We start from the raw sequence: 26,180 nt of genomic DNA on the forward strand, positions 1-26,180 counted from the left end.
GAGCGTTCGTCGTCTTCAACGTCTTCGCGGCCATCTTGGAAACGCTTATACCACTCGTAAACACTTGTTTTTTTTCATAGCAGATTCGCCGTAGGCTCTCTGTAACATTTCGCACACTTGGTTACACTTTATTTCATTTTTCACGCAAAATTTAATACAAATTCTTTGACTCTTCAATTCTTCCATTGTTTAAACTAACAAAAATCGCTGGGCTCAAAAAAAAAACACGTCTACACCAGCCGCTACAAGACAGAATGTAAACAATGAATACAGCTGAAAATTCCACCATACATTAGGGACATATGTACCAACACAATAAAAAAAATTTTGACCACCGGACTCTCCAGACGCGCGCAATTAAAAAAATCCGGGAACTTTTTGAACAGACCTCGTATATCATTCGCCGATCGTTGAGTACGCGAAATATCTATGTGTGTATGTGTCTGTATATAACAAAATGTGCACTAGATTTTTTCGGAAATGGCAGAACCGATTTTCACAAACTTTCAGCGTTTTCGTTTTTATTCTAAAAACAACTATAGTGCATCACCCCACTTTAATGAAATTAGTGTATTACATTAACCAGGCTGACGAGTGATGACCTAAATATTTAGGTAAATGGAAAATTGCCCCCCTAATGGATTATTTACTTAAAATTTAGGTGGCACCCACCTTTTTCTTCCGACAATGAGCGATTTCTTCTCAAAAAATAAAGTAAAGTCGATTTTCAGCGTACACTACAGCAGCGTGAAAAACATAAACGGCATTAGATTTTAATGAAAGGTCTTTCGATCTCATAGCCTGCTATCGAATTATATCCGGATTGAACTATCGTTTCCGGAGTAACGGGGCTAAACCGATTTTCTTCAACTTCATATGAAAGGCCCTTTACTCCCACTGCCTGCTATTAAATTTCATTCCGGATCTGGAATTACTGGCTTTTCATTTTCATGAGCTTGTTTTTATACATGACACTAAAAAATTGAAAATTAATTGGTTAGTTAGTTGATGACCAAATACATAAAATAAAATTGAGTAAAAATACATAAAATAAAATTGAGTTATTTTTGACACTCATATCTCGGTTAATTTTTCAAAAGGGCGTATAAGCAAGTGACAGTTTCTCTTTTATCACTCTCTCTTTCGATTATTGTGATGTGATTAAAAAGATTTTCTTTGATATCACTATTCTGTTTGAAAGTCGAAAGTTTCGGGTATCATTTCATGCAAAGAGTTGAGTGATAAATGTGGAAACTGCTTGGTAATTAATAGAAGAGAAAATAAACAAAGAGAAACTGTCACTTGCGTATACGCCCTTTTGAAAAATTAACCGAGATATATGTCCGTCTCAGAAGACGTAAATTTAAACGATTTTTCTAGGTGTGTTGATAAATAAAAGCAAACTATCATTTTGTTGGTCGTAGCTACCGATAAATAGTTAAAAACTATCTAAACAATTTGCCTAGGTTCTGAGTATGTGCACTTTTCTTACATCCTGGAAGCATTCTACTTAGAATTCATTGAAAGTACACAAACTCAGAATCTAGGTAAATTATTTAGATAGTTTTCAACTAGCTATAAGTATATAAGGTTAACAAGATGATATATATCTGTTATTATCAGTGAATTTCACCAAACTCTAGATACTTATTTTACTTTCTTTCTTAGCACTGCAGAAGTATTTATTTTTAAATTTACCGTGTAGAATATTTTCGACAGTGGAGGAAATAACTACTTAACTGTCATATTTTGACCAAAGCTTAAAATTATTTGCGAAATAGTGCACGGTCTAAAAAGCATTTATGTTACATAAATTTCTAGAAAAAACAACGAACAAAATCCTTAACGACATCAGGTCAAATCAACTGCAAATGATTTCATTTGTTTTCGCAAAAACATAACTAATATGTGTTTATTCATGGTTGGAATCAGTGCAACTCTCAATTTAAAAAAAATGAATCCGCTCACTTTAACGAACTATCTTTGCATCGTCCCTACAAAATATCCCACTCGGCCTTTTGGCTACATGGGTAGCCATGGCCACCAGATGGCTACCAAAATTGATTGAGTGGCGGCTGTCAAATCCAATTTGGCAAAACATAGTCGCCTATATCTTAGTTAGCCGAGCGTTTTCATCTTTTCACCTTCACTGAAAATGTCAAAGATTTCGATGTGGAAAAATCCTGGTGGGTATGTTTGTATCGTTTGAGTTGTATGTCTGGCAGCGGTGAGGCAGTCAGTCACCAGAATGTCTGCCAGCCATATTTTTCCCGCTGGCAGCGTTTAGTCAGCCATCTGGCAACCATGCCCATGCGGGATACGCCAAGTTTCTGCCTAAGAGATTGCAGCAATAAGTTGACCTATTGTCCAGCTATCAAATGGCATTTCAAATTAATTAAATGATAGACTGCAACGAATCAATTTTTCATCCAAAGAAGAATTTTAGATGCAATATGGCGAAGAGGATGTAAGACTGTATTATTGTTGTATAGTTCGTTAACGACATAAATTCTTAACAATTTACTAACTAGTCAATCTTTTATTTGTCGGAATACTTCTTCTGAATTCTTGTGTCTCTGGCTTCAATGCTATAATTCGAAACCACACGAACTACGGAGTCATTTGAAACAAAGTTTATAACTCCCACACAGAAAGAAATAATGAAACTTACACGGCATGTAAACCGATAGTACTATGAAATAGACGTCAGTTGAAACGAAAATCTGATTTAAAACCATGATTGATGTAAAATTACATTAATATTCATTTAGTTTTTCATTGAACAAGACTGTATATTTACAAACGCTTAGTTTTGTAATGTAATTTTCCATTCAATTGCCTGCTCCGAATATGTGCATGAAAATAAATGTAAATTTACAAAATATTTTTATCTGTGCATTCAATAACTCCCATGAACAATGAAATTTCGAAATGAACGAAAAAAACAGTAACCAAATTCTTCAGACAACATGATTTATCAATACTTCTTCCTACCGTAATAAACTTATCAAACTGAAGAACGTGAGCAATGCTGTTGTGCGAAGCATAAATATTTCATAAATCCTGCACACTCTCTGTTTCCCGCCCTACCCACATAAACATAGCGAAAACGAAATCATCTCACCCAAAAAGCCTCCGCTGCTGTCCGGGAGTATATCTTCCATTCGCAATCCATATTCATAAATACATTCTTCTTGTCTTTCACAGTCGAAAATCATGATTTATGTATCGCCGAAATCAATTCTAGCATACCTGAAATGCTTCTCACTCGTCCCCTCTTCCGCACGTCAGTCCTTTCCGGTACACACACGGAACAATCATTGAGTAAACATTGACAAGGCGAAACGTGAATATGGCGTCTTAAGGAGGGGAATGGAAACGGAAATGCCACCGTATAAAGGTTATGTCACTTTTGTTTCCCGGCTATACATCTCCCGAAGTGCATCTTGATTGCCAATTCCGGATAAGAATACAGATTTTACAAACATTGCTCTCGTGATATCTTCACTTTTTGGTTCGATCGAAAGCATTCGCCAGTCGTCATCCGCTAGTGGAGTCGAATAAAATATGAGGAATGACAGACAGGACCTCTTTCTCCTTCCACCACGGGCTGTGAACCGATGAAGAAAGCAGTAGTATAACACCCGGAGAGGGATCAAAATGGATATGTTTTATTAAACGCAAACGAAAGTGACACATCTTCGCCGGGGTCGGTTGATAAATGGGCCTTCTTTGGAAGACGGGAAGAATTGGCCAATGCCGATGTGAGTGGAATATTTTGCAACACTCGATGATGGCTTCCTCGGCAGGCTTCCGGACAGTCGGTCGGATATATACGGTAGATGCGTTGGGCTCAATTAAATTGAGTTATCAACTGGATTTGCCGGCAAGCGCTGTTGGAACCGTTGCACTAGAAATCATCAATGACATTACTTCGGATAATTATTACACTCATACGAAACAAAAATAATTTTGTAAATTGTCGCAGCTTATCGAAGTTTGAAGGAGGAAAAAGTTGAAATAACTACATACATGAATAATCTCGCATGAACGAATACCATAAACTTGCTATACTAGATATCGTCAAACATTCTAGAATATAAATGATACTTTAACGTGCGGGATATCATTACAAATACAGGCAATGAAAAGCAATGACAAAATTTTGAGCTAATCCAAACACTATCGGAAGCTCACGTAGGTCTTCTGCATGGTGACTAAAAATGCACAAAAACAATCAGTGAAAATTTTTAATCCGAATGCGACTCACAGAAAAACATCATTGTTATTAGTTCAAAGATCGATTGCTTCGGCATAAACGTTCGCATGCTCGAACTACAGTCATAGAACCTTACAAATTCACGCGCGCCTTGTGTTTATCGAGGGGATTGGCAGAAGTCGTTTTTTGTTGCCACACCCGAACAAAAAGCAGCTGCTTCGTGCGAGAGCATGTTTCGCAGTTTGACAGCTCTCTCAAATTTCTCTCACTTTTCCTGGATCATCAGCCGCAAACCATCGTCGATGTTTTGTTTTGATTTTGTAATCGGTCAGTGTTTTGATAGGGAATTCTTTTCATTAATTGAGTATTGCCTCGCGTGCGATAGTGGACCGTTACCCGTAATTCGAAATAGTGATTCACTGCTCAACGATGGCAGCCAGCGCAACCGACAGTTTCGGTTTCAATAAGCTAAAATTATTTCAGCTTGCTCGCGATTGTCTCCCGGACGACCGGAAGAAAACACAAAATTTAGTGGAAATTAAAGATGATATGTTGTTTGTGTGGAACCAGAAAAATTGTTGTGTATTGGTTCTCAACTGGAGGGTAGTAAACATCAGACAGCACGAGCGGGAGAAGTATCAGGTAATTGTTACTGGGATTCAATCTCCCCGGAGGAGCCTGATTACAAGAAAACATAACCTTGTTTCATGTTGCCTCTTGTTTATGAAATCAAGGGAGAGCGTGAGTATAAAACTCTCTCTCTGAACTTTGGTAGTGTAAAAATTTACAGTCTAGAAGAATGTTATTGAGATATATGAATAATAATTATTTCCTATTTTCGAAAAGCAATACGGATTTTGTAATCTCTAGTAAGAAATTCCAAATTATTTTTGTTAGGGTTGGTGCAGTTCCAATTTTTAAAACGGATCTAATAAAACAATGTTTGTTCTTGAATTTATGTTCCGATAATAAAGTTAATATTGAATTCACAGATGCGACATAAACATTTTCGAAAAGCGTTTCGAAAATATTTACCTTTGTTCCGTTTCTTTTTCAATTATTTTTGCGTTATTGTAAAAATGCTCGTTACCTAAGTAGTACTAATAGCATAATGGATTTTTTTGTCTCTACACGAATATTCAGTAAGTAAAAATTAAAGTTATCAGAAACCGAAGTAAACTATGAGAAAATCTTGCAAGGTTAACGTCAAAATTATCGTGAATTATGTAGTACTTCTATTTTACAAATTTCTAGTACTTCATTCCTTAAAACCATATTTGAAAGATTTTACCATAAAATCATAAGAGGTAGATGATTTTCATTGCAATTTAATAATTCTATTTGAATTGTGTTGTATTTTATTTTGTATCAGAGACAATCAAACTGAAATTATTAAAACTTTCTCTAAGCATCTCTGTTAAAAAATGTTATATTATCAATTCTTGACAATAAATAAAAAAAACCTAATGGGGAAATGACACTTTTCATTGGTTCTTGAATAAAAACAGAAACCAACTACCACAATCTTCAAATTGAAACAGTTCTGTAACAGTCAATCTACCTATGAAATTATAAGATTTGTAAGATCTAAATCTACTACAGAAACGAGACTCGAATCCGTAGCTAGCTCCTATTCGGGTAATTCATCCAATTTTGATTTTATTTTTTTTTTAAATTCAGTGAAAGATAGCCACTGAAGCCCGTTCCGAACACGTTCCGTGAATGGCGATTTTGTCGTCGAATCGTTTGAACGTGATGATCACTGAAGGAAAATGTTCGCCAGTTTGAAAAATACTTTTAAAACGGGCAAATGTAAGATCATTCCTTCATTCATTACTTATTTATAAAAAAAAACCTCTTCTTAACCTTCGGTGTGATAGTGCCTGTATCTTGTCATTCAAACAGCATCATTATATCAATTTTTTTTCATTAATATAATTTCACAATCGATTCCGCCATCTTAGAGAAAATTGAGCGAAGAGAAAATAAATGCGTTTTGTCGGTTACATTACTTACATTATTATATCTCTGGAACCGGAAACGAAAGTGCATTAAAATTGTGCTGAGAAATCAAACACTGTGTTTTGTCGTTAAGGTAGCACTTCGCCGTGGTCAGGTCGAAACGAGACAACTCAATGCTTCCTCTTGTTTTGTCACCAAAATTTCACCCTAAATGGCAAATTTCTTCAATACTAACCCGATTCACGAAAAACCAAAAACATACGATTGTTGATAAATGATTTCACTATGCATTTGGCGAAAAATATCAGTTAGAAAACATTTCTTTCGCGAGATTTCGTGCGAGATTTCGTGCGAGTTTTGTTAAACATTTTATTTTCTTGTTTGTTGGCATTGTCAGTGTGCGAAAGAACAAGGGAAAACTCATTTATTTTTACAACTCACACGAAATCTTTCGATAAAAACGTTTATCAGGCACAATTTATATACGAATCGATAGAAAAACTAATTGTCTAGAATCGAATGTTCTTGGAATTTTCGTTTTCTTCTCCGTTCTTTCGCAATTTTGGGTAAAGTGCGTGAAACCCCGGGACCTGAGCACGGCGTAGCGCTAGCTTCACATCACTTATACCATTATATCTCCGGAACCGAAAGCGACATTCAATTTATTTTCGAACTTGATTCGAAACCTGAAAGAAGCTTTTGAACGAGTCTAAGTTTGTAGAAATGGAGAGACCAATCTGGCTTAAGATTAACATTAAAAAAGAGGAAATTGTTTGCACCTGTTTCTTAACTCTGTAACTCGGAAACTGTTGATTGTATGAAAGTTGAAAAAGAAGTTTTAGACCCAGGTTGGCGGTTCAGTGCATAGGGCGCTGGTTTTCTAAGCCAGTTGTTGTATGTTCGTGCCCCGCCTGGAAGGATTCTTAGTGTCAGTAGGTTCGTAGTACTAGTCATTGATTGATTCTGAGCGCTAAGTCTGTTGAAACAGAAAGGTCAATTTTCCATCAAATGAAAGTAATGCTAAGACTGCTTTGCCGAAAAAAGTTTTAGATTGAAAGCTCTGAAAACATTTACATTGAATAGAAAGTCGAACTTTATTTTTTAAGAAACCGCCTCTTCAAAGCTTTTTTAAACATTTTTATTTTGAACCTGTTATTGACACCAACACATTGACGTTAATGTGACTCGTGTCTTTTGAGAAGTTAAGTAGTTACAGCTGAAAATTTTTTTTTCACTTGTGTTCAAATATTCAAATTCTTGATGGATAATAACCCATTTTGGAGTTAAATACGTTCCTGCGTGAGCCCACATTTTTCCTTTAATATAGAAAATGCAAAAAATATTATGTTGCGATGAATTAAAAAGCATTAAATAGTACGGGGTCGGACAAAGGAACCTGACACATTTCGTTTTCCTTTTACAATGAAATTAATAAAGGGAGGGAGAAACCGAACACGGCATCGGAAAGTAGTAAAATGAAGGTTTATTTTAGTCTAGTAGTGATTTTCCATCATGGAGCACTGAAGTGTCGCTCACTGCGTGTTTATTTTCAACTCGTTGTTGAAGAATCAGTCGTACGCTACAACTATTCGTGGGTTTAAGAAACATTTTAAATTTAAACCGAAAATGCCAGTGCCTCCGAATAATACTGTGGTTGGAATTTTGTTTTAAAAACAGGTTCTGTGACCGAAATAAAACCTCTGGGCCGCGTCCGGACTGTCCGGGCACCAGAGATTGTTGAACGAGTTCGATCCGCTCTTGTGAAGATTCCCACGAGTTCGTTTAAGAAACATCCAGCTACTCCTCACATTTCTCGTCGTACTTTCCATCGAATGGTCGAGAAAAAATTGTCGTTTTATCCATATAAGATCATCATCACCTAGAAATTGTAATCGATGGATTATGGATCTCGTGTATCGTTCGGAACAAGATGCTCGAAATGCTAGGCAGTGGACAGTATTTTCTAAGCTACATAATGAAGAGCGATAAAGCCCACTTCCACCTGGACAGCGCGGTAAACAAGGAAAATTGTCCTTATTATGCCGAGACAAATCCGTTATAGGTTGTGGAGAAGCCTCTCCATTAATTTAAAATGTTTTTGCCTATCTCATATAGAAAGGTAATATCTGTCACATTGTTTTGACCAGTGTAACATGAAAAACATGTTCGTGCTCTTGTTGCAAGATAGTTTGGTCTTAGTCGTTAGTTGCGGTTCGCTGCTTGGAATGCAATCACTTGAAAAATCGATAGTAAAAATAGTAAAAATTGGTGTCATATACTAATCGACTCAGTTTGTCGAGTTGTGCAATGGCTGTGTGTGTGTGTCTACATGTATGTGTGTGTATCTGTCAAGTAATCTCACTAGGTTTTCTCTGAGATGGTTGAACCAATTTTGACAAACAGGTTCAAATGAAAGGTCCCGTGGTCCCATACAGAATTCCTAAATTTTTTCCGGATCCGACTTCCGGCTCCGGAATTATAAGATAAAGTTTGTTAAAAATTTGTTGATTTAATTTTGAGTAAATAGTTGTAGAATTTGCTCGTCATGTTAGTTGATGACCATATGAACCGACTTCGATTCTATCTGTTCTCGGGTTCCCGCAAGAACCTGTAATGGTAGAGCTCACTTCGTTTTCTCAGAGATGGCCTAGCCGATCTGAGAACAATTTCATTCTTAAGGATATACAAGCTGATGCACAAACAATCCCTTTGGCTTCTTTCAAGAATTGGAGAAAAATATTTTGAAAAATACCCCATATTATATATGAGAATATGATTGATATAAAAAAGGCATCATTACACCACTAGGCGGATTTAAACAGGTTTTTTAAACTCATGAATAGTAACGTACGACTGATTCTTCAAAAATAAAAACACGGTGAGCGACGTTCCAGTGTTCCATGATGGAAAACTACTATACGTAAATAAACCTACTTTCGGATGCCGTGTTCGGTTTCTCCTTCTCTTGAACAGTGGTCCGAAACGGAAAATTAGTGTCACAAAAATATTTTCACTATTAAATATTAGTTTTTTGTAGTTGGTGTTTTCACTAAAGTTATTTGTAATCAACTGACGCATATTTTGATGTAAAAGGGTCATTATAGTGGTGGATTGAAATCTGGAATCTAACTTGTTTAATTGACTCCACAGCAGAGTTGTAGGGAATTTTTGAATATTAAAATGATTATCAAGCTAATGAAAATTTCATGGCATAGTAGTTTGGAACAACGGTATTAAACTGGATCTTATTCTCTTATTCTTCTTATGGAGTTGTTCAATCGAATCAATCCTTTTGATAAATTAATGCGTAAATCGTAAAGCGAAAAATCTATTTTCGGCTGGAGTTTCTTTGTTTATCATTTTTCGAAAAAATGATGTATGAGACACTTATAGGGCTCATTTGAAACTATCCTTTTTGCTGAAGGTGGCATATTCCTTCGTTTCGGCGTTTGAGAGCTATTCGACTGTTTCGATTTTTGTAAAGGTATTCAAACACTGATTAAAGTAAAATAACACCCTCCCGATATCTTTAAAAACTTTTTTTTATGACCTATCAGAAAACATATATCTGGCATCTGTTGAATATCGATATTAGCAAGTTGACTAGTTTTTGATGAAAAACGTGCTTAATCTACCTAGCAGTGAGATGATACCTTTTTTTATCAATCCGCATGTGTTTTTTGGCGTGAATATTCATTTCTGTTTCAGTTCTCATGACATTATTTTAATGACCGTCGTTTCAAACGCAAATTGAGATTTTAATCACTCGTTACATTGAACATTCCATGAGATGTCGAAGTAAGTTCCACTTTAGAGTTTTTCATAATTATTTATGGTACTTCCAGAGTCGGTATTCAGGAACTAGCATAACCCAAAATGATTCGTATGGCCATAAATTAATACGCCAAACAATTTACATCTTCTATATCTGTATGAATTTCTAAAAACTCATAATCCTGTAATTCCAGAATCGGATAAAATTCACCAATTTTGTATGGGACCGTAAGTCCATTAAATCGAATTTTTGTTTTTGAAGTTCGATTTGGCCTTTTTGAGAAAATGATTGAGCTTTGAGAAACAATTCGATACTGTAACCGGAATTCTAAAGGCGGTGTAGCCGAAATCAGTTAAATTCACCTGAGCAGTGTATAGACATCTTTGAGAAAGGTTTAGTGCGAACTAAAATTTGGGGATACATTCCGAATCCAAAAACGAATATCGCTTAAACTGAAATAAATTTATTTGGTAATCGACTATCCAAATCTGCAAACCCGATAAACCTGATTACTTTATGTGAAATGGACATTTTTATACTAATCACCCTGTATCTCCTAAACCAGAAGTCGGATCTGACTGAAAATTAATAGGTTTTAGAGGATTTTAAGAAGTCTCATTTGAATCATAAACGATTCTTAGATTTCATTTGAATCTTAGATCCGTTCAGCCATCTACGAGAAAAATAAATTGCATTATTTTAATTTCGTTTCTTATATCATCCTGTGGTTCCGCAATCAGAAGTCAGATCCAAACGTAAATCAGGAACCTTGTTTGGGAGTATACTACTTTTAATGTGAATCTGAGTTTGTAGAAAGCGGTTTAGCCATCTCCGAGAAAATTTAGTGAAATTATTTGTCACGCACGCATTTGCTGATCTCGACGAACTGAGTCGTATGGTATATGGAAGTTATGTTCTTCCAGCATTTATTGCTAAATTGTAAGTAGTTTAAATCAATATAATTATGGAATTACTTTCAACTCGAAAATGCTGATATCATCTGGTTTACATGTGCCATATTCGAAAGATTATGTTGCCAAAAACGAACCGTGCTAAAATCGGCCTGAGGCAAATTGTCATGAAAAAGGATGCTGTACACAGTCTTTTTGGTACTTAGAAACAAATGCATGTGACAGTATAAAAAATCGTGTTTCACGTTGCTCCCAAGCATTGCTTTGTCATACAGCGCTCAAAACTCCTACTGCTGGAATAGGGGGAAAAGTCGCTTAAACAAAAATGTCGATATCTCCGTTGAAAATGGACGGATTTTAACAATCTATGGCTTGTTGGATAGCTATTACCGTGTGGAATCTAAGTATAGAAACATAATCTGTTTTCAAGGTCAAGTGTGACAGATACTGTCAAAAAACTAAAAAATTTGACCTAATACTTCGTATAACTCAAAAAGTAAACATCCGATCTCAAAACCATTCAATAGCGTTTTGGGTGACGGGAAGACCTTTCATTTGCGACTAGTTTGATCAAAACCGGTCCAGCCATCTCTGAGAACTCGACCTCTTAGTTGACAACACACATACAGACACACACACACGGACATTTGTTCAGTTCGTCGAGCTGAATCGAGTGATATATGACATTCGGCCCTCCGGGCCTCGGAAAATTTTTCTAAAGTTTGAGCGAATTCTATACCTATTTTTTATATATATAAAAAAAGGTAAAAAAACAATCATAACTTTTTATGGTAGCTTAACAATGTTTGACTAAGTTTACCTATATATTCTTTAATCTTGCCTTTCAATTGCTTTCGTTACTTTTGCACAACAATTCAATCAATCGAAATATCCACAAAACCATGATTCGCATGAAATTCAATTTGTCGATTGTATGTTGAACTTGGTTCTAGCTCAGTTCATTGCAAGCAAATCTAGTATGTTTTGCAAAGAAAATATTCAGTATTTTTGTCTTTAGCTGCTTTTAACATGAACGATGCAGTAATGGATGGAGAGCACTTATTTAATGATTCCAATATCTGGCACTAGCACTCGAACGAAGTTTTACAATCCAATCGATATGTTATGCTATTTTAGGCTCTTTGGAATTCGAAATGTTTAACTTTTTTTTATCACAATTAATTTCCAATTTAATGGGATGACTTTTTTTCTGTCGTCAACTTTTCAAATTTGATATTCCTATTGCCGCATCATACTCTCATTTAGGTAAGTAACTTCCTACACTTCCGATGGCGGCAATTTATCAACCAATAATGAGTTATTTATCGCCATAATTAGCTTTTATGGCCATAATCTTAAATTATATGCAATCGCAAACTCGACAGCAATCCAATTGCTGTGCGTCGACTAGCCGGAGAAAAGGTGCGCACTTCTGTCGTCCTGCGTCGCCGAAATTGGCGATTTAAATTATAGAAAGCAAATTTTATTACTTTTTATTCCGAGGATGAGGAACTGGAAAAAATAATGGATTTTTCATTTTCCAGTTCCAATTTATAAGTTTTTTTTTCGCTCCCTTCAGGATCAGGTACCTAACCAAACAGCAGTCTCCAGGGCCGGCGTAATGATTAACATTTATTTGCCCGAGGGGGTGACCAAGTTTTTTTTTTACTTCATCTCCATTCCCGCAACCTGCACTGGATTTCTTTGTAGGAAAAGGAGCCAATTTGCTGGCCGTGGCAATCTATATCGACATTAAGTGAGCATTTCGTTGCTCACTTTCGATAGCGATGGCGGGCAAAATACACCTTAATTTGGCCAGTGCGCTCCGGAAAATTGTCCTGCTTTCATAATTTTATGATCGTAACAAAATTATTCAAATTCAAGAAACGGGAAGAAGATAAGAGATAAGAGGGCAAATTTCGTCAATAATTTACGATCTGGCCACGGAGGAGTGTTGGAGATGGGAAATTTCTTCTCGGATATAAGGACAACTACACCAAAATGCTAGTGGAGTATCAGTTTAGATTGTCTAACTTCGAAACAAAGATGCTTCGTCATATAAGGAAGTCATTCATGGATCAATGATGTAAGAAAAATTGCACGAGTTCATCGTTTTCACTGAAAAGAAACGAGAGATATCATCAAGGAAACATAACATATTTTGCTCTGCTCTGATCCTGTTGGTGGTTACCTCGGCTCGGTACTCACAGATGAAAAGAAACCATTAATAAGCGCGATTTCCCAGCGTCTTTGAATCTTTCTCGCTTGCACAGCCAACCCTCACCCACTCACCCCACTCTTGAGAAACTAAACTAGGCAAAACTTTTCCTCCTAATATTTATTAATCTCATATCTTTTCATTCCCGTCGTCAAAGCCAGTGCCAGTGAGTTACACAAGTTCGACAAGCTTCCTTTCGAAAACTACCCTCACTCGGCTTCCGAAAAGGCAAACAAACGAAAATATACAGTCACAAAAGCTGAAATATGTCTCTAGAGCGACACTTGTCCGGAGCCTGAATACAGGGGCGGATAGATCCTTTTCATCATAACTGCGTTCATTCGTCTTTCGGCATCAGCAAACGGACGCGGTACCGAAATCAGCGTCCCAGCGATGAGCAGCCACTGTTGTTGTTAGCTAACGATAGGTTGTAATACCATTTTTATCTGTTTTTGGCCAATGTTCTGTTGACTAGATGAAATGGGAGCTGGGTTGATGATTGTGGATTGGGTGGTGTCATTTTTCAGTCCTCAACCATTTCGTTTTCACGAATGGAAGAGATTCAAATAGTGTACAACAAAACTTGAGATAGTCTTTAGTATAGAGATCTGCAAAACATATTTTATTTGATTAACAATATTTGGAAGTCAAAAGTAAATTTATTTCGCCGTTAAACATTTTTTGTGGAACAACAACCGACAGAAGATTCTAAGGATAAATAATTCTATCGTGAGGTGGGTAATTTTTTTTCCTTTTTTTAACTAATGCGTTAGTTTTCGGATCTTAGTATCAAATTGCAATCGATTTGTTTCATTCTTGGTTTGTTTTTTTTTTCTTATCTGAACAACAAATAATTACAAAGCCAAAGCCTTGGTATTACATTCCTGTAGTGGAATTTGACCTTCTGAATCATTTCATGGCTAGTGCTACGATTCTACTAACACTACGAATCCTTCCAGGTCAAGGCTCGAACATACGACAACTGGTTTGTAAGACCAGCGCTCTATGCATTGAACCGCCAACCCGGGACGACAAATAATTTCAGATTGTTTATTTTTTCTCAAAATGCAAACAATCATAAAAAGATGATGAACCAATAGTAGCTTCCTTTAATAGTTTAACATCAACTTCGATGCTACAACACTTTTTTCGTGCAGCAACCCAATAACCGAGTGGGTTGAGTGAATTTAGCAGAAATATCATCCCTATCTCCGAGCAACGAATTATTCTGCCTGCACTTTCATGGCTGCCCCGTCTTCACGCGATGGCGGAGGGGGTGATAATTTTGTGAATTATCACCAGAAAAAAATAATACTACTCTCCAGTCGCACTCGTAAACCAAAGGGCCGGTCCGATGTCGACGGGAGAGCACATACACGTAGAAAAACACGAGGACTGGTAAATGGCAAAAGTTCCTCCGTCCTGCTGCCGAGATGCAGCATCGGACGGGCTGGCAGTTACTCTGCCACTCGTTTTGTCGGTGCTGCAGTTGGATGATCAAGAAATACACTTATAAAACGAGAAAGCCAGTAGGCGAAAGATGTGCAACGGGCAGTCCTCTTCGTCTTTGCTCCGCAGAAAAATCGGAAGTTCCTTTTTCGGAAAAACCCGTCGGAGAAACACGGTGACGATGAGCTGGCGGAGGGTCGGGATTATTTTATTATTATGATGAGTGTGGGTACAATTTATACTTTCGAGATACTATTATTAGTGCAGTTGAAAATTTCTTAATACTTCCGTAATTAAGGATATCCCCTTTTGCCGGTGCTTCGGGGTGGGTCCCGGAGTTGATTCTTGGCTTTCAGGCTCTTCCGGTGCCAGTTTGTTAATGTAGAGCCTCATGGCCATAAATATGTCATCTTGGCTATAGTGGTGCTTCCTTTTGCTTCATCTCGTCTCATTACTCGGGCCCCTTTTCGCACTCCGGTAGATCGGTGACCAGTCTCTTAACGGTGCCGTTTAATGTCACATAAAGCCCTAAAATGTGAGTGCACGCGAGCAGTGAATTACGGATCGGCCTGTAGTACGATGACAATTTTTGTGTAAGAAGAAGTATTTTATCAGCGACGTGATGTAATTGCTACCCTGTCCCAGAGCATATTGACTAAAAAACTTTTGGCTGTTGATTTATTTCCTACTATGGCCGATATTTTATTTCAGATGATTCGAGGAAAATCTAAACGTAAAACGTATTTTCTCAGTTTTACATTCTAAAAATCGAGAAACCAATCATTTTATCTTCTCCTGATAACCATTTATGATTTTAAGATCAATATTTTCCAAATCATGACCAATAACTTCTATTCCATGAAAGTTGTTCATGGTCGGAAGATGCGTTACTTGCGGAATGTATTGCATTCGAAATTTGTAACTCCTTTTTCTTCCCGAATACCACTTTGAACCTTTTTACCATGAGGTAGGTTGTGTATTATTCAAATTATTACCTTGATTTTAAGAAAAAAAGTTCAATAATTAGGGGTTAAATGTGCCTACACGGATAAAAATCCATTGCCGGTACCATAATTAAAAATCAATAATAAAGTCTATCATGACAAATAAGTCATGATTTCATGAGCAACATGATTGATATCATGAACAATAGCACATCTTTGATGAAAATTTTCATGATACCAATCATTTAGCTCATGAAATTTCTCGAGAAGATACGGTTCATGATTTCATGATTAGAAAATCATGGTACCGGCAATAGATTTTTATCCGTGTATTGATTAATACTGAATTGACACCTTAGAAAATCATTCACAGACTCTGCACGCCTACACCTTTCTTTAAAATAATGTTTTGCATAAATAAATAGTCTAAATATTTGATTCTGCTGTTGGTGCTAGAAATCAATTGTAAAAGCTAGAGGAAACCGAAGAATAATTTTGATTATAATTTTGGAACAGTATCAATTCCATTATATTACATACAGCATAAGCTGTATTGATTTGGTTTATGCAAAAGCCCAATATTATTTATGTATGAAATGAATACTATTAATTCGATTTTTTGCAAAAAAAAATGGCGGGTGGGTAATGTCAGAGACATAACCGGATGACGAGAATACGAATAAAATGGATTGCTGAAATAATTACTGAATCAGATTCAGTGCTGTGGATCTGAATTTGGGAACCAAATTCGTGATCAGGATTCTGGTTCGGCACTGAATTCTTAACCCGAATCCTAGCACTGAACTCTGGACATAGATTTTAGTCTGTAGCTGAATTTTAGTTACAGAATTCCACTCCAGGATTCAGTTTTCAATACCATAATTCAGCTCTGAAAAATCCGAAAACCAGAATTCAGCTCCGAAATTCAGCTCTAGAATCCAGGTCCATAATTTAGTTGAAAATCTTCAGAATTTAGTTCCTAAACTCAGATATACTTCTAGAATTGTTGAACTAAATTTTGGAACCAGATTCCAGACCTGCATTCTGGAACTAAATTCTGAACCAAGATTCTGGAATGCATTTTTTAAATGAATTCTAGCAATACAACTGAATTCTGGATCAGGACTTGGATTTCGATCTGAAGTTTTTTTTTTTGTTTCAGTTGAAGATTTCGATCTGAAGTTTTTTTTTGTTTCAGTTAAAGAGGTTTTAACCTAACGGTCTTTCGCCTTCGTGACTTATGTGCGGGATTGGGGATTGAACCGAGGTGGGCTGCATGAAAGGCATCGACTAACCCATCGCGCTATACCCTTCCCCGATCTGAAGCTCAAGAACTTCGTGAATCTGATTTCTGAAACGGAATGTTAAATTTAGATACTGAACTCTGCTCTTAATCTCAATTGCGATTCCTGATTTCAGTTTCAAAAATTCAGATCCATGTCAAGAATTAATTTCCGAAATTTAATTCCAGAGTCCAGATCTAGAATCAATATCCTGATCTGAGCTCCAAATTTTGATTCCAAAATCCACGCTCAGAATCAAGTTATGAAATTCGATTCCAGTTTCAGAATTCTGAAGCCTTATCCTGGCTTTGGATTCCAGACGAGGAACTTATTTTTAGGCTTGGATTCTGGAAATGAAAAAGAAAATCTGGTCTTGGATTAAGAAACTGAATTTTCGAACTAAACTCTAGAATTCTATTTTAGTCTGAACTGGCTAGAAAGAAATCAATTTTTACCTTCTTATCAAAAATTTTAGAAAACTTTCGAGTTAGTTGTGGTTATCTCATACTACTGAAAATTCTATCATAAGTTACTGATGACGTAGAGAAAAATATATGTTTATACGTGAAAAAAACAATAGAAATTCACGATCAAAAACTTATCGCTCACACAAATGATGCGTTTTGAAATATAAATACATTGACACATTTTAGTGAAGTAAGACGTATTCAATAATAATCTGGATCTGAATGCTTGATTCTGGAACTGGATTCGGTATTTGGAATCAGATCCTGAACCTGGAGTTGTAACTATATTCAGGAACTGAATTCTTGAAACTGGAAATTCTAACTCAAAACCGCCGTCGCAGGTACGAGAAAGGCAAACTCGCATCATAAATTTTCCTCTTTGATACCATACTTTTCAGAAAACTTAAATTTTGGATTATTTGTCATACAACTGAAAATTTTATCATAAATTGCTGATCATATTTTCGAAGGCATATAGCAAAAACTATGTTGATACCACAGACACAACATATGCTATACACAATCAAAGTCTTATCACTCTCTAAGAGGGTAAATTAATTTTTTATAGGTGAAGTAAGAAGGCATAGAATTAAAAACATTAGTTTATGTAAAAAAAAATCCAAAAAATAAGGAATTGGACATTTATCGTATTTGGAATAATTTTCATATTTTAAAACCTGGATTTATACCACGAACGAATCTTTCACTTTGTAATTCGAAGTCAGATGAAGACTAAATTCTGGAATTCTGTAGAGAACCGTGAGACCTAAGAGCCTAAGTTCTAGAAAATCGGTTAAGAGGAGCTTCTCCTGTAAATGAATTTTTTCGTTCCTTCATTTCGAGCGTGGATTAAAAAAAACTATGGGTTGTCTTATCTTTAATATGTATGTAGTTTTTATTCATTATTAGGGACTGTTACAGCGTGTTATTGTGTGTAAAAATATCGAGTTGTTCCTGAGTTGTTATGGTTACTCGAAGTGGGACAATCTGTAAAATTCGATCGTAGCAGTCTGTGCTTTAGAACGGACGGAACAAATTTTCGCTTGTCATTTTTCCGTTTTAATTACAGACAATTGAAAATTAGTTTTCCATCGTTATTATTTAAATTAATGAACAGTTTCAATAACAAAATAGACTTGTTAAAAGTTCCTAGTGAAAACGGTGTTAGTCGGTGTGTGCTTTTTCCTCACGGAGGTTTTTTGCACAATATCAAAGCGGTGATTCACCGGTCCACGAAGGTTTGACCTTGGTGGCTGCTCTTGTTTTAGGATTATAAGCTAAGTATTATTTTCTTCAATCCCTTTCGTCTTTCAATTTACTATAATATTTTGTCCCCAAACGATCCTTTTCCGTACCTGCACGGATACAATTCCGTGACATGGTAAATCGTCTTGAAATTGACCCCCCTCATCCCGATATTGAAATGGAAACTGCCTCCAAAAGCATCAAGATACTGGACTGCAAGCGATTGCATTCAGTATCGATCGCCGGGGATGGAACAAAGTCCTATCCCCAATCAGACTCTTATCGTGTGACCTTCGCCGGATCGGCTTTGCCTAATTACCTCCTCTTGGACCGGGTTCGTCTGCCTATTCGTCTTTTTGTACCTCGTGTAATGAATTGCACCAATTGCAAACAGCTTGGGCATACAGCTACCCATTGCAGCAATAAGCCACGTTGTGCTAACTGTGGAGAGGCTCATGCGGATGGCTCTTGCGGTAAAAATGCTGAAAAGTGTCTCTACTGTAAGGAGGGTTTGCATGACCTAATGGCATGTCCCGCATACAAACTGCGCGGAGATAGGATGAAGCGTTCTCTGAAAGAACACTCCAAGCGTTCATTTGCAGATATGCTTAAAAGTGCCACCCCTCCTAAACAGACAACAAATCCATATGCCTGCTTGTCAACTGATGAGAGCGAATCTGACGACCCTTTAGAAGGTCCATCTTCGGCGGTCCCTCATAGCTATAGGAAAAGAGCAAACAAATCCTATCATAAGCTCCCTAGTAAGGGTTCGAAGATGTCTTCCGAAGGGCTTCGGAAAGTTACAGCTAACGGGAATCGTGACAAACTACCGAAGCAAAAAGCTCCTGGTCTCGGAAAACTCAATTCCGAGATGGAATTCCCACGACTTCCCGGGACTACAAAAACCCCAAGCATCCCTGACAATCTACCAGAGAATAAACTAGGTGCTGGACTTATCAAGTTCTCTGATGTTGTGGACTGGATTTTTACAACTTTTAATATTTCTGAACCTCTTAAAAGCATTTTAATTGCTTTCATGCCAACAGTAAAAACATATTTAAAGCAGTTGACTGCAAATTGGCCCCTCCTCTCAGCGATTGTATCCTTCGATGGCTAAATCATCCACCGAGGTCACGGATCTAATCACTGTTTTACAGTGGAATTGCAGAAGTATCATTCCAAAAATAGATTCTTTTAAATTTCTAGTAAATAATCTGAAATGTGACGTATTTGCATTGTGCGAAACTTGGCTAACTTCTGAAATATCCTTAAACTTCCACGATTTTAACATTATTCGCCTGGATCGAGATGATCCCTATGGAGGAGTACTTTTGGGGATCAAAAAGTGCTATTCTTTTTATCGCATTAACCTCCCCTCGATACCAGGTATTGAAGTTGTCGCATGTCATGTTACAATCAAAGGTAAGGACCTTTGCATTGCTTCCATCTATATTCCCCCAAGAGCCTCGATAGGGCATCGGCGGCTCAGTGATATCGTAGAGCTCCTTCCTGCACCGACGTTGGTTTTAGGAGACTTTAACTCACACGGTACGGGATGGGGCTGTCTTCACGATGATAACAGATCAACTATGATCCATGATATTTGCGACAACTTCAATATGACACTCTTGAATACGGGAGAAATGACACGGATTCCTGCACCACCAGCAAGACCAAGTGCGCTGGATTTATCCCTCTGCTCGACATCGCTACGGTTAGATTGCAAGTGGAAGGTGATCCCTGATCCCCACGGTAGCGATCATCTACCTATCGTAATCTCAATCACCTGCGGATTAAGACCATCGGAGACAATCAATGTTTCGTATGACCTCACACGAAATATTGATTGGAAAGACTACGCATGTTCGATATCTCAGAAACTAGAAACAACACAAGAACTTCCTCCGGAGGAAGAGTATACGTTTTTGGCTAGCTTGGTTCTCGACTCCGCGATTCAAGCTCAGACGAAACGTGTACCCGGTGCGAAAACTAACATCCGTTCTCCCAATCCGTGGTGGGATAAAGAGTGCTCATCACTGAACGCAGAAAGAACCTCCGCGTTCAAACAGTTTAGAACCAATGGAACACCTGATAGTTATTGTAATTACGCAACCATAGACAAGCAAATGAAGAACTTAATTAAAGCAAAAAAACGCGGTTACTGGCGTCGGTTTGTTGACGGATTAACAAAAGAAACATCGATGAGCACTCTTTGGAACACAGCTCGACGAATGCGCAACAAAAACACCACGAACGAAAGCGAGGAATATTCTAACCGCTGGATATTCGATTTCGCTAAAAAAGTATGTCCAGATTCTGTTCCGGAACAAACGATTATACGCGTCGCCTCATCAAACAGAAACGAAACACCTTTTTCAATGGTAGAGTTCTCACTTGCGCTTTTGTCGTGTAACAATAAAGCTCCGGGGTTAGACTAAATCAAATTCAATTTGTTGAAAAATTTGCCTGACTCTGCCAAAAGACGCTTATTGAATTTATTCAATAGGCTTCTTGAGGATAATATTGTCCCACAGGACTGGAGACAAGTACGAGTTATTGCCATTCAAAAACCAGGGAAACCAGCCTCCGATCACAATTCGTGTCGGCCGATTGCTATGCTTTCCTGTATCCGGAAATTGTTCGAAAAGATGATTCTGTTTCGTCTAGACAATTGGGTCGAGACTAATGGCTTACTTTCAGATACACAATTTGGTTTCCGCAGAGGCAAAGGAACGAACGATTGTTTGGCGTTGCTCTCAACCGAAATTCAAATGGCATTTGCTCGTAAGGAACAAATGGCGTCAGTTTTCCTAGACATCAAGGGGGCTTTTGACTCAGTTTCCATAAACATCCTATCTGAGAAGTTGCATCAGCATGGTCTTTCACCAATTTTGAATAACTTTTTGTACAATCTATTGTCCGAGAAATACATGTATTTCGCACATGGTGATTTGTCGACAATACGATTCAGTTACATGGGTCTTCCTCAGGGCTCATGCTTAAGCCCCCTTTTATACAATTTTTACGTAAACGACATCGATAAATGTATCAACACATCTTGCACGCTAAGACAACTTGCCGATGACAGCGTTGTGTCTATTATAGGACCCAAAGCTGCCGATCTCCAAGGACCATTGCAAGATACCCTCGACAACTTGTCGACATGGGCTCTTCAAATGGGTATCGAGTTCTCTACGGAGAAAACTGAGCTGGTTGTATTTTCAAGGAAGCGAGAACCAGCACAATTACAGCTTCAACTAGGGGGTGAAACCATAGCTAAGGTCTTCACATTTAAATATCTCGGGGTCTGGTTCGACTCCAAAGGCACGTGGGGATGTCACATTAGGTATCTGAAACAAAAATGCCAGCAGAGAATCAATTTTCTTCGCACAATAACCGGAACATGGTGGGGTGCCCACCCAGGAGACCTGATCAGGCTTTACCAAACAATGATATTGTCCGTAATGGAATATGGATGCTTCTGCTTCCGATCCGCCGCGAACACCCATTTCATTAAACTGGAAAGAATTCAGTATCATTGTTTGCGTATTGCCTTAGGTTGCATGCAGTCGACTCACACGATGAGTCTCGAAGTGCTCGCGGGCGTCTTACCGTTGAAAAATCGATTCTGGGATCTCTCATATCGATTGCTTATCCGATGCGATATCTTGAATCCGATGGTGATTGAAAACTTCGAAAGGCTGGTCGAGCTCAATTCTCAGACCCGTTTTATGTCCTTGTATTTTGATTACATGGCTCAGAATATTAATCCTTCTTCGTTTGTTTCCAACCGTGCTCATTTCTTGGATACTTCTGATTCTACTGTGTTTTTCGACACATCCATGAAAGAAGAGATTCATGGAATTCCGGATCACGTACGCCCTCGAGTGGCCCCAAATATTTTTTATAATAAATTTAGAACAGTCAACTGTGAAAAGGTGTTTTACACTGACGGATCAAACATCAACAGGTCCACAGGCTTCGGCATCTTCAATCAAAACATCACCGCTTCTTACAAACTCAGTGATCCGGCTTCAGTTTACGTCGCAGAATTAGCTGCTATTCAGTACACCCTCGAGATCATTGAAACCTTGTCCAAAGACCATTACTTCATTGTGACGGACAGTCTAAGCTCAATAGAAGCTCTCCGGGCAATGAAGCCAGGAAAGTATCCCCCATATTTCCTGGGGAAAATACGGGAACACTTGCGAACTTTATCTGAACGGTCTTATTCAATATCGTTAGTCTGGGTCCCTTCGCATTGTTCCATTCCGGGCAATGAAAAGGCAGACTCATTGGCTAAGGTGGGCGCATTAGAAGGTGATATTTATGAAAGACCAATCGGCTTCAATGAATTTTTCAGTATCTCTCGTCAGAAAACTCTCGAAAGTTGGCAAACTTCATGGACGAATGACGAACTGGGACGATGGCTACACTCCATTATTCCTAAGGTATCGACGAAACCTTGGTTCAGGGGGATGAACGTAAGTCGCGATTTCATTCGTGTTATGTCGCGGCTCATGTCAAATCACTACACTTTCAACTCACATCTCCGGCGTATTGGGATCGTGGAGAGCGGGCTCTGCACCTGTGGCGACGGTTATCAGGACATCGAGCATGTCGTGTGGTCGTGCGTAGAGTATCGTGACGCCAGGTCGGAGCTTCTGGAATCCCTCAGGGCCCGAGGTAGGCCGCCTGAGGTTCCGGTTCGGGATGTGTTGGCGAGTCGGGATAGTTCCTATATGCTTCTTATTTACCAATACCTTAAACATATTAATATACAAGTGTAATCCGTTGTATTTGACATAGAAAGTTTTCCTTACTCTTTTCGAGACTAAGAATACTCTTCACCTATAGGTTCGACACTAACATCCGCCCGATTCTCCCAATCCCCCGTCTGTCTACCATCTTTATCGATACTAACAAGATCTTTTTGCTGTTACTAACTTTTCGCTCCCCTTTCCCCAGTCTCTTCACCATCTCGATGTCAACTAACTAAATATTTGTCGTTATTAGTTATTTCGTTTCCATACCCCCCAATCCGTTTTCCTCAACAATTACTTGTCTATTTTTTTTCATACTATTCGGCAACATCACCATCATCGCCAACGGAAAGCCGCTTCAGTCGATGACTAACATGCGGGCCACCCGCCGGGTCTTCGCAGCCTGGGGGTGTTTTCCGCGGTCCCCAGAAGGATGCGGCAATTTTAAATACATTATCACGTCACCTGGCTGATCCCAAGAACGGAGGACCACTCCTGTCGATAACTAGCACGCGGGCCACCGGCCGGGTCTTTGACTCGGGGGTGTCTTCCGTGGACCCATACGGACAAGCATACGGCCACTATCATCTAGTAGCAACGTCACCAGTAAAACATTAGAGGCCAGCACCTACACAATTCTTATTTTTACAAAATGCCTTTGGCATCATAGAGCTAACGCATTGTGCCTTAATAAATATATCTTATGAAAAAAAAAAAAAATCTGTAAAATTGGTATGCACGATTACTAAAGAACAACAAGAAAATATTTCGGAATGAAACGTATTAAGTTTTGAATTGAGACAATTGTAAATAAATTCTGTCACATTTTTTCGAAACAAATTCGCCGAAAATATTTTTTCTAATTTTCTAAAATCTTTTTTTCTTGCATAACAAAACCGGCGTTCTATTACGAACTGAAAAACACACATGCAATATTTTTTGTTCTAGTATCAACTTCTGAAGCTCTATAACGCACACCGTTTACCACTGTAGCAGTCTCTAATAAATAATAATAACTACATAAAAATTAATGAATAGGCATTCCATAGTTTTTTTTAACCACTCTGGAAATGTAGGAACCGAAAACTCCATTTACAGAAGAAGCTCCCCTTAAGCAGTCTCGGAGAAAAGTTGATGAGCTTCGTTTTGAAGGTTTTTGACCACTATTTCCGGCACTTCCGAAACCGGTTTTCGGGTACCGGTATTTCATGAACTATCCAACTAGAGGAATTTATTCTTAGGAAATTAACTCATCGTTACACATTCTATAAAAATAAACTATTGAGCTTGCAGTTTTTTTTCACACTCGCCACTCTGTAATTCCGGAACCGGAAGTTAGATCCATATGAAATTTTAAAATTGTTAGAATTGGTTCAGCCATTTCGAAGAAAAGTTAGTGCATGTTTTAATTTTTTTTTCACACAAAATCATATTGCACACTGATTGCATAGCTTTCTTTTATGAGAAAGGCAAAAATAGTTTACACATTGCTGGCCAACCTGAAACTGAAGGTGTGTGAGCTAACAGATGCCACAAAGTTTAATACTGACTGCACAGGTGATATTTTAATACAGATTCACATTGAAAAAAAATCTGCTATCGTTATATTCCTCGCATTCTGGTTCCATTGAAAACACGAACGCGAGCGCACTTCGGAAGCGTGTTTTGGTCATGCTGATACGGAATTGGAAGGACTTTTAACGTCGATTGGTCGATTCATGGATCAAGATGAGTGGTTCTCAAACTGGTCCCTACAGCCCACCAACGCGCCACAACACATGATAAGGCCTAAGACGTCTTGCTGCATTGCTGCAGTTACAGGGAGAGTTTAGGAAACACTGATCTAGATCGATCGACAGAGAACAAAATGAGTACCCGGCAATGGACAAATGCTATGAAACTGTCCATGGAGGTTTAATGTGTCGAAAAAATTCTGAAAATGATAAAGCGTCCTCCCTGGTTTAATACAAATGAGCTACGCAGACTCACAAATATGGAGGCATTAGATGTAATATCACGTAATATTATAAGCAAACTGACGCAATCTTCAATTGAATTGATTCGCCGTTTGTATTAGTAAGTTGGTATATTAGTTTCGTTTCTCAATTACACATTACAAGTAGGTTTACAATTTTTCTCTGCAAAACATCACAGAATTGGGAAAGCAAGTGATTTCTTAGCGGTAATAACCAAATCATGTATAATAGGGCTGAAAAGTGTCACTTGTGACTGAACACCCAACTTAAATCTTAAAAATTTAAATTTAGATTTTTAAAGGCCTAATTTGATTCGTGTCAGCGCCTCATTTAATCAATTTTTGTAAGACCTCCAGTGGGTTGAGAAGCGAGAGGTGTCCTTTTGCCTTCAATGTATCCTCGTTACCATTTCACTTGACTTTTGCTAGTAGTACTCCCTAACCGCGAGAGCAACTATCTACAAAATATTCAATTTTTATTAGCATCCAGCAAAAATGAAAGTTGATCACCATAATGGTGTTATTAAAATAAAAATAAATAGTGCGATTTTATTAGCAATCAAAAGCGCATCCCAGAGACGGCGTAACCTGCAACTACATATATTTCTGCACATTTGCGACTGTATTGCTTCGTCCCCATTCCGGCAGCGAAAGAAAGCCTTTCTTGGGTCACGCTGAATCTTCGGTCTTGCAAGGAAACGATTTGCATAAAGTGATCGTAATATCCTAGCTTTATGATGGCGACGGTGGCGCGGCACACGACCGTGTGCAACACACCGGAAATTGAATTTTTAGCATCACTTCTTCGGTATCTTCCAGCCGTGAAGTAAGGACAATAATCGTAAATAGCATCTTTGTTTCAACGAATTAGGATTCGTTCCTTCCCGACCGGTGAAACTGGTCCAACGACTACATAGTTTTATAGTAGAAGCTACGTGGAGTCCATCAATTCGTAATAAACATCAGCCC

The 26,180-nt window shown here is 38.0% G+C and overlaps 1 protein-coding gene across 1 annotated transcript in view; it reads left to right on the forward strand.

Moving 5' to 3' along the window:
• The first annotated feature begins 4,502 nt into the window (after nucleotides 1-4,502).
• LOC131428917 (nuclear pore complex protein Nup88) overlaps nucleotides 4,503-26,180 on the forward strand; it is a 124,443-nt gene continuing 102,765 nt past the window's right edge. Inside the window, exon 1 of the mRNA XM_058592977.1 lies at nucleotides 4,503-4,861. Within this exon, the coding sequence (XP_058448960.1) occupies nucleotides 4,649-4,861 (213 nt within the window). The 5' untranslated portion in view covers nucleotides 4,503-4,648. The remainder of the gene's footprint in view (nucleotides 4,862-26,180) is intronic.

Source organism: Malaya genurostris, chromosome 2 (assembly GCF_030247185.1).
Source record: "Malaya genurostris strain Urasoe2022 chromosome 2, Malgen_1.1, whole genome shotgun sequence".
Lineage (NCBI taxonomy): Eukaryota > Metazoa > Arthropoda > Insecta > Diptera > Culicidae > Malaya > Malaya genurostris.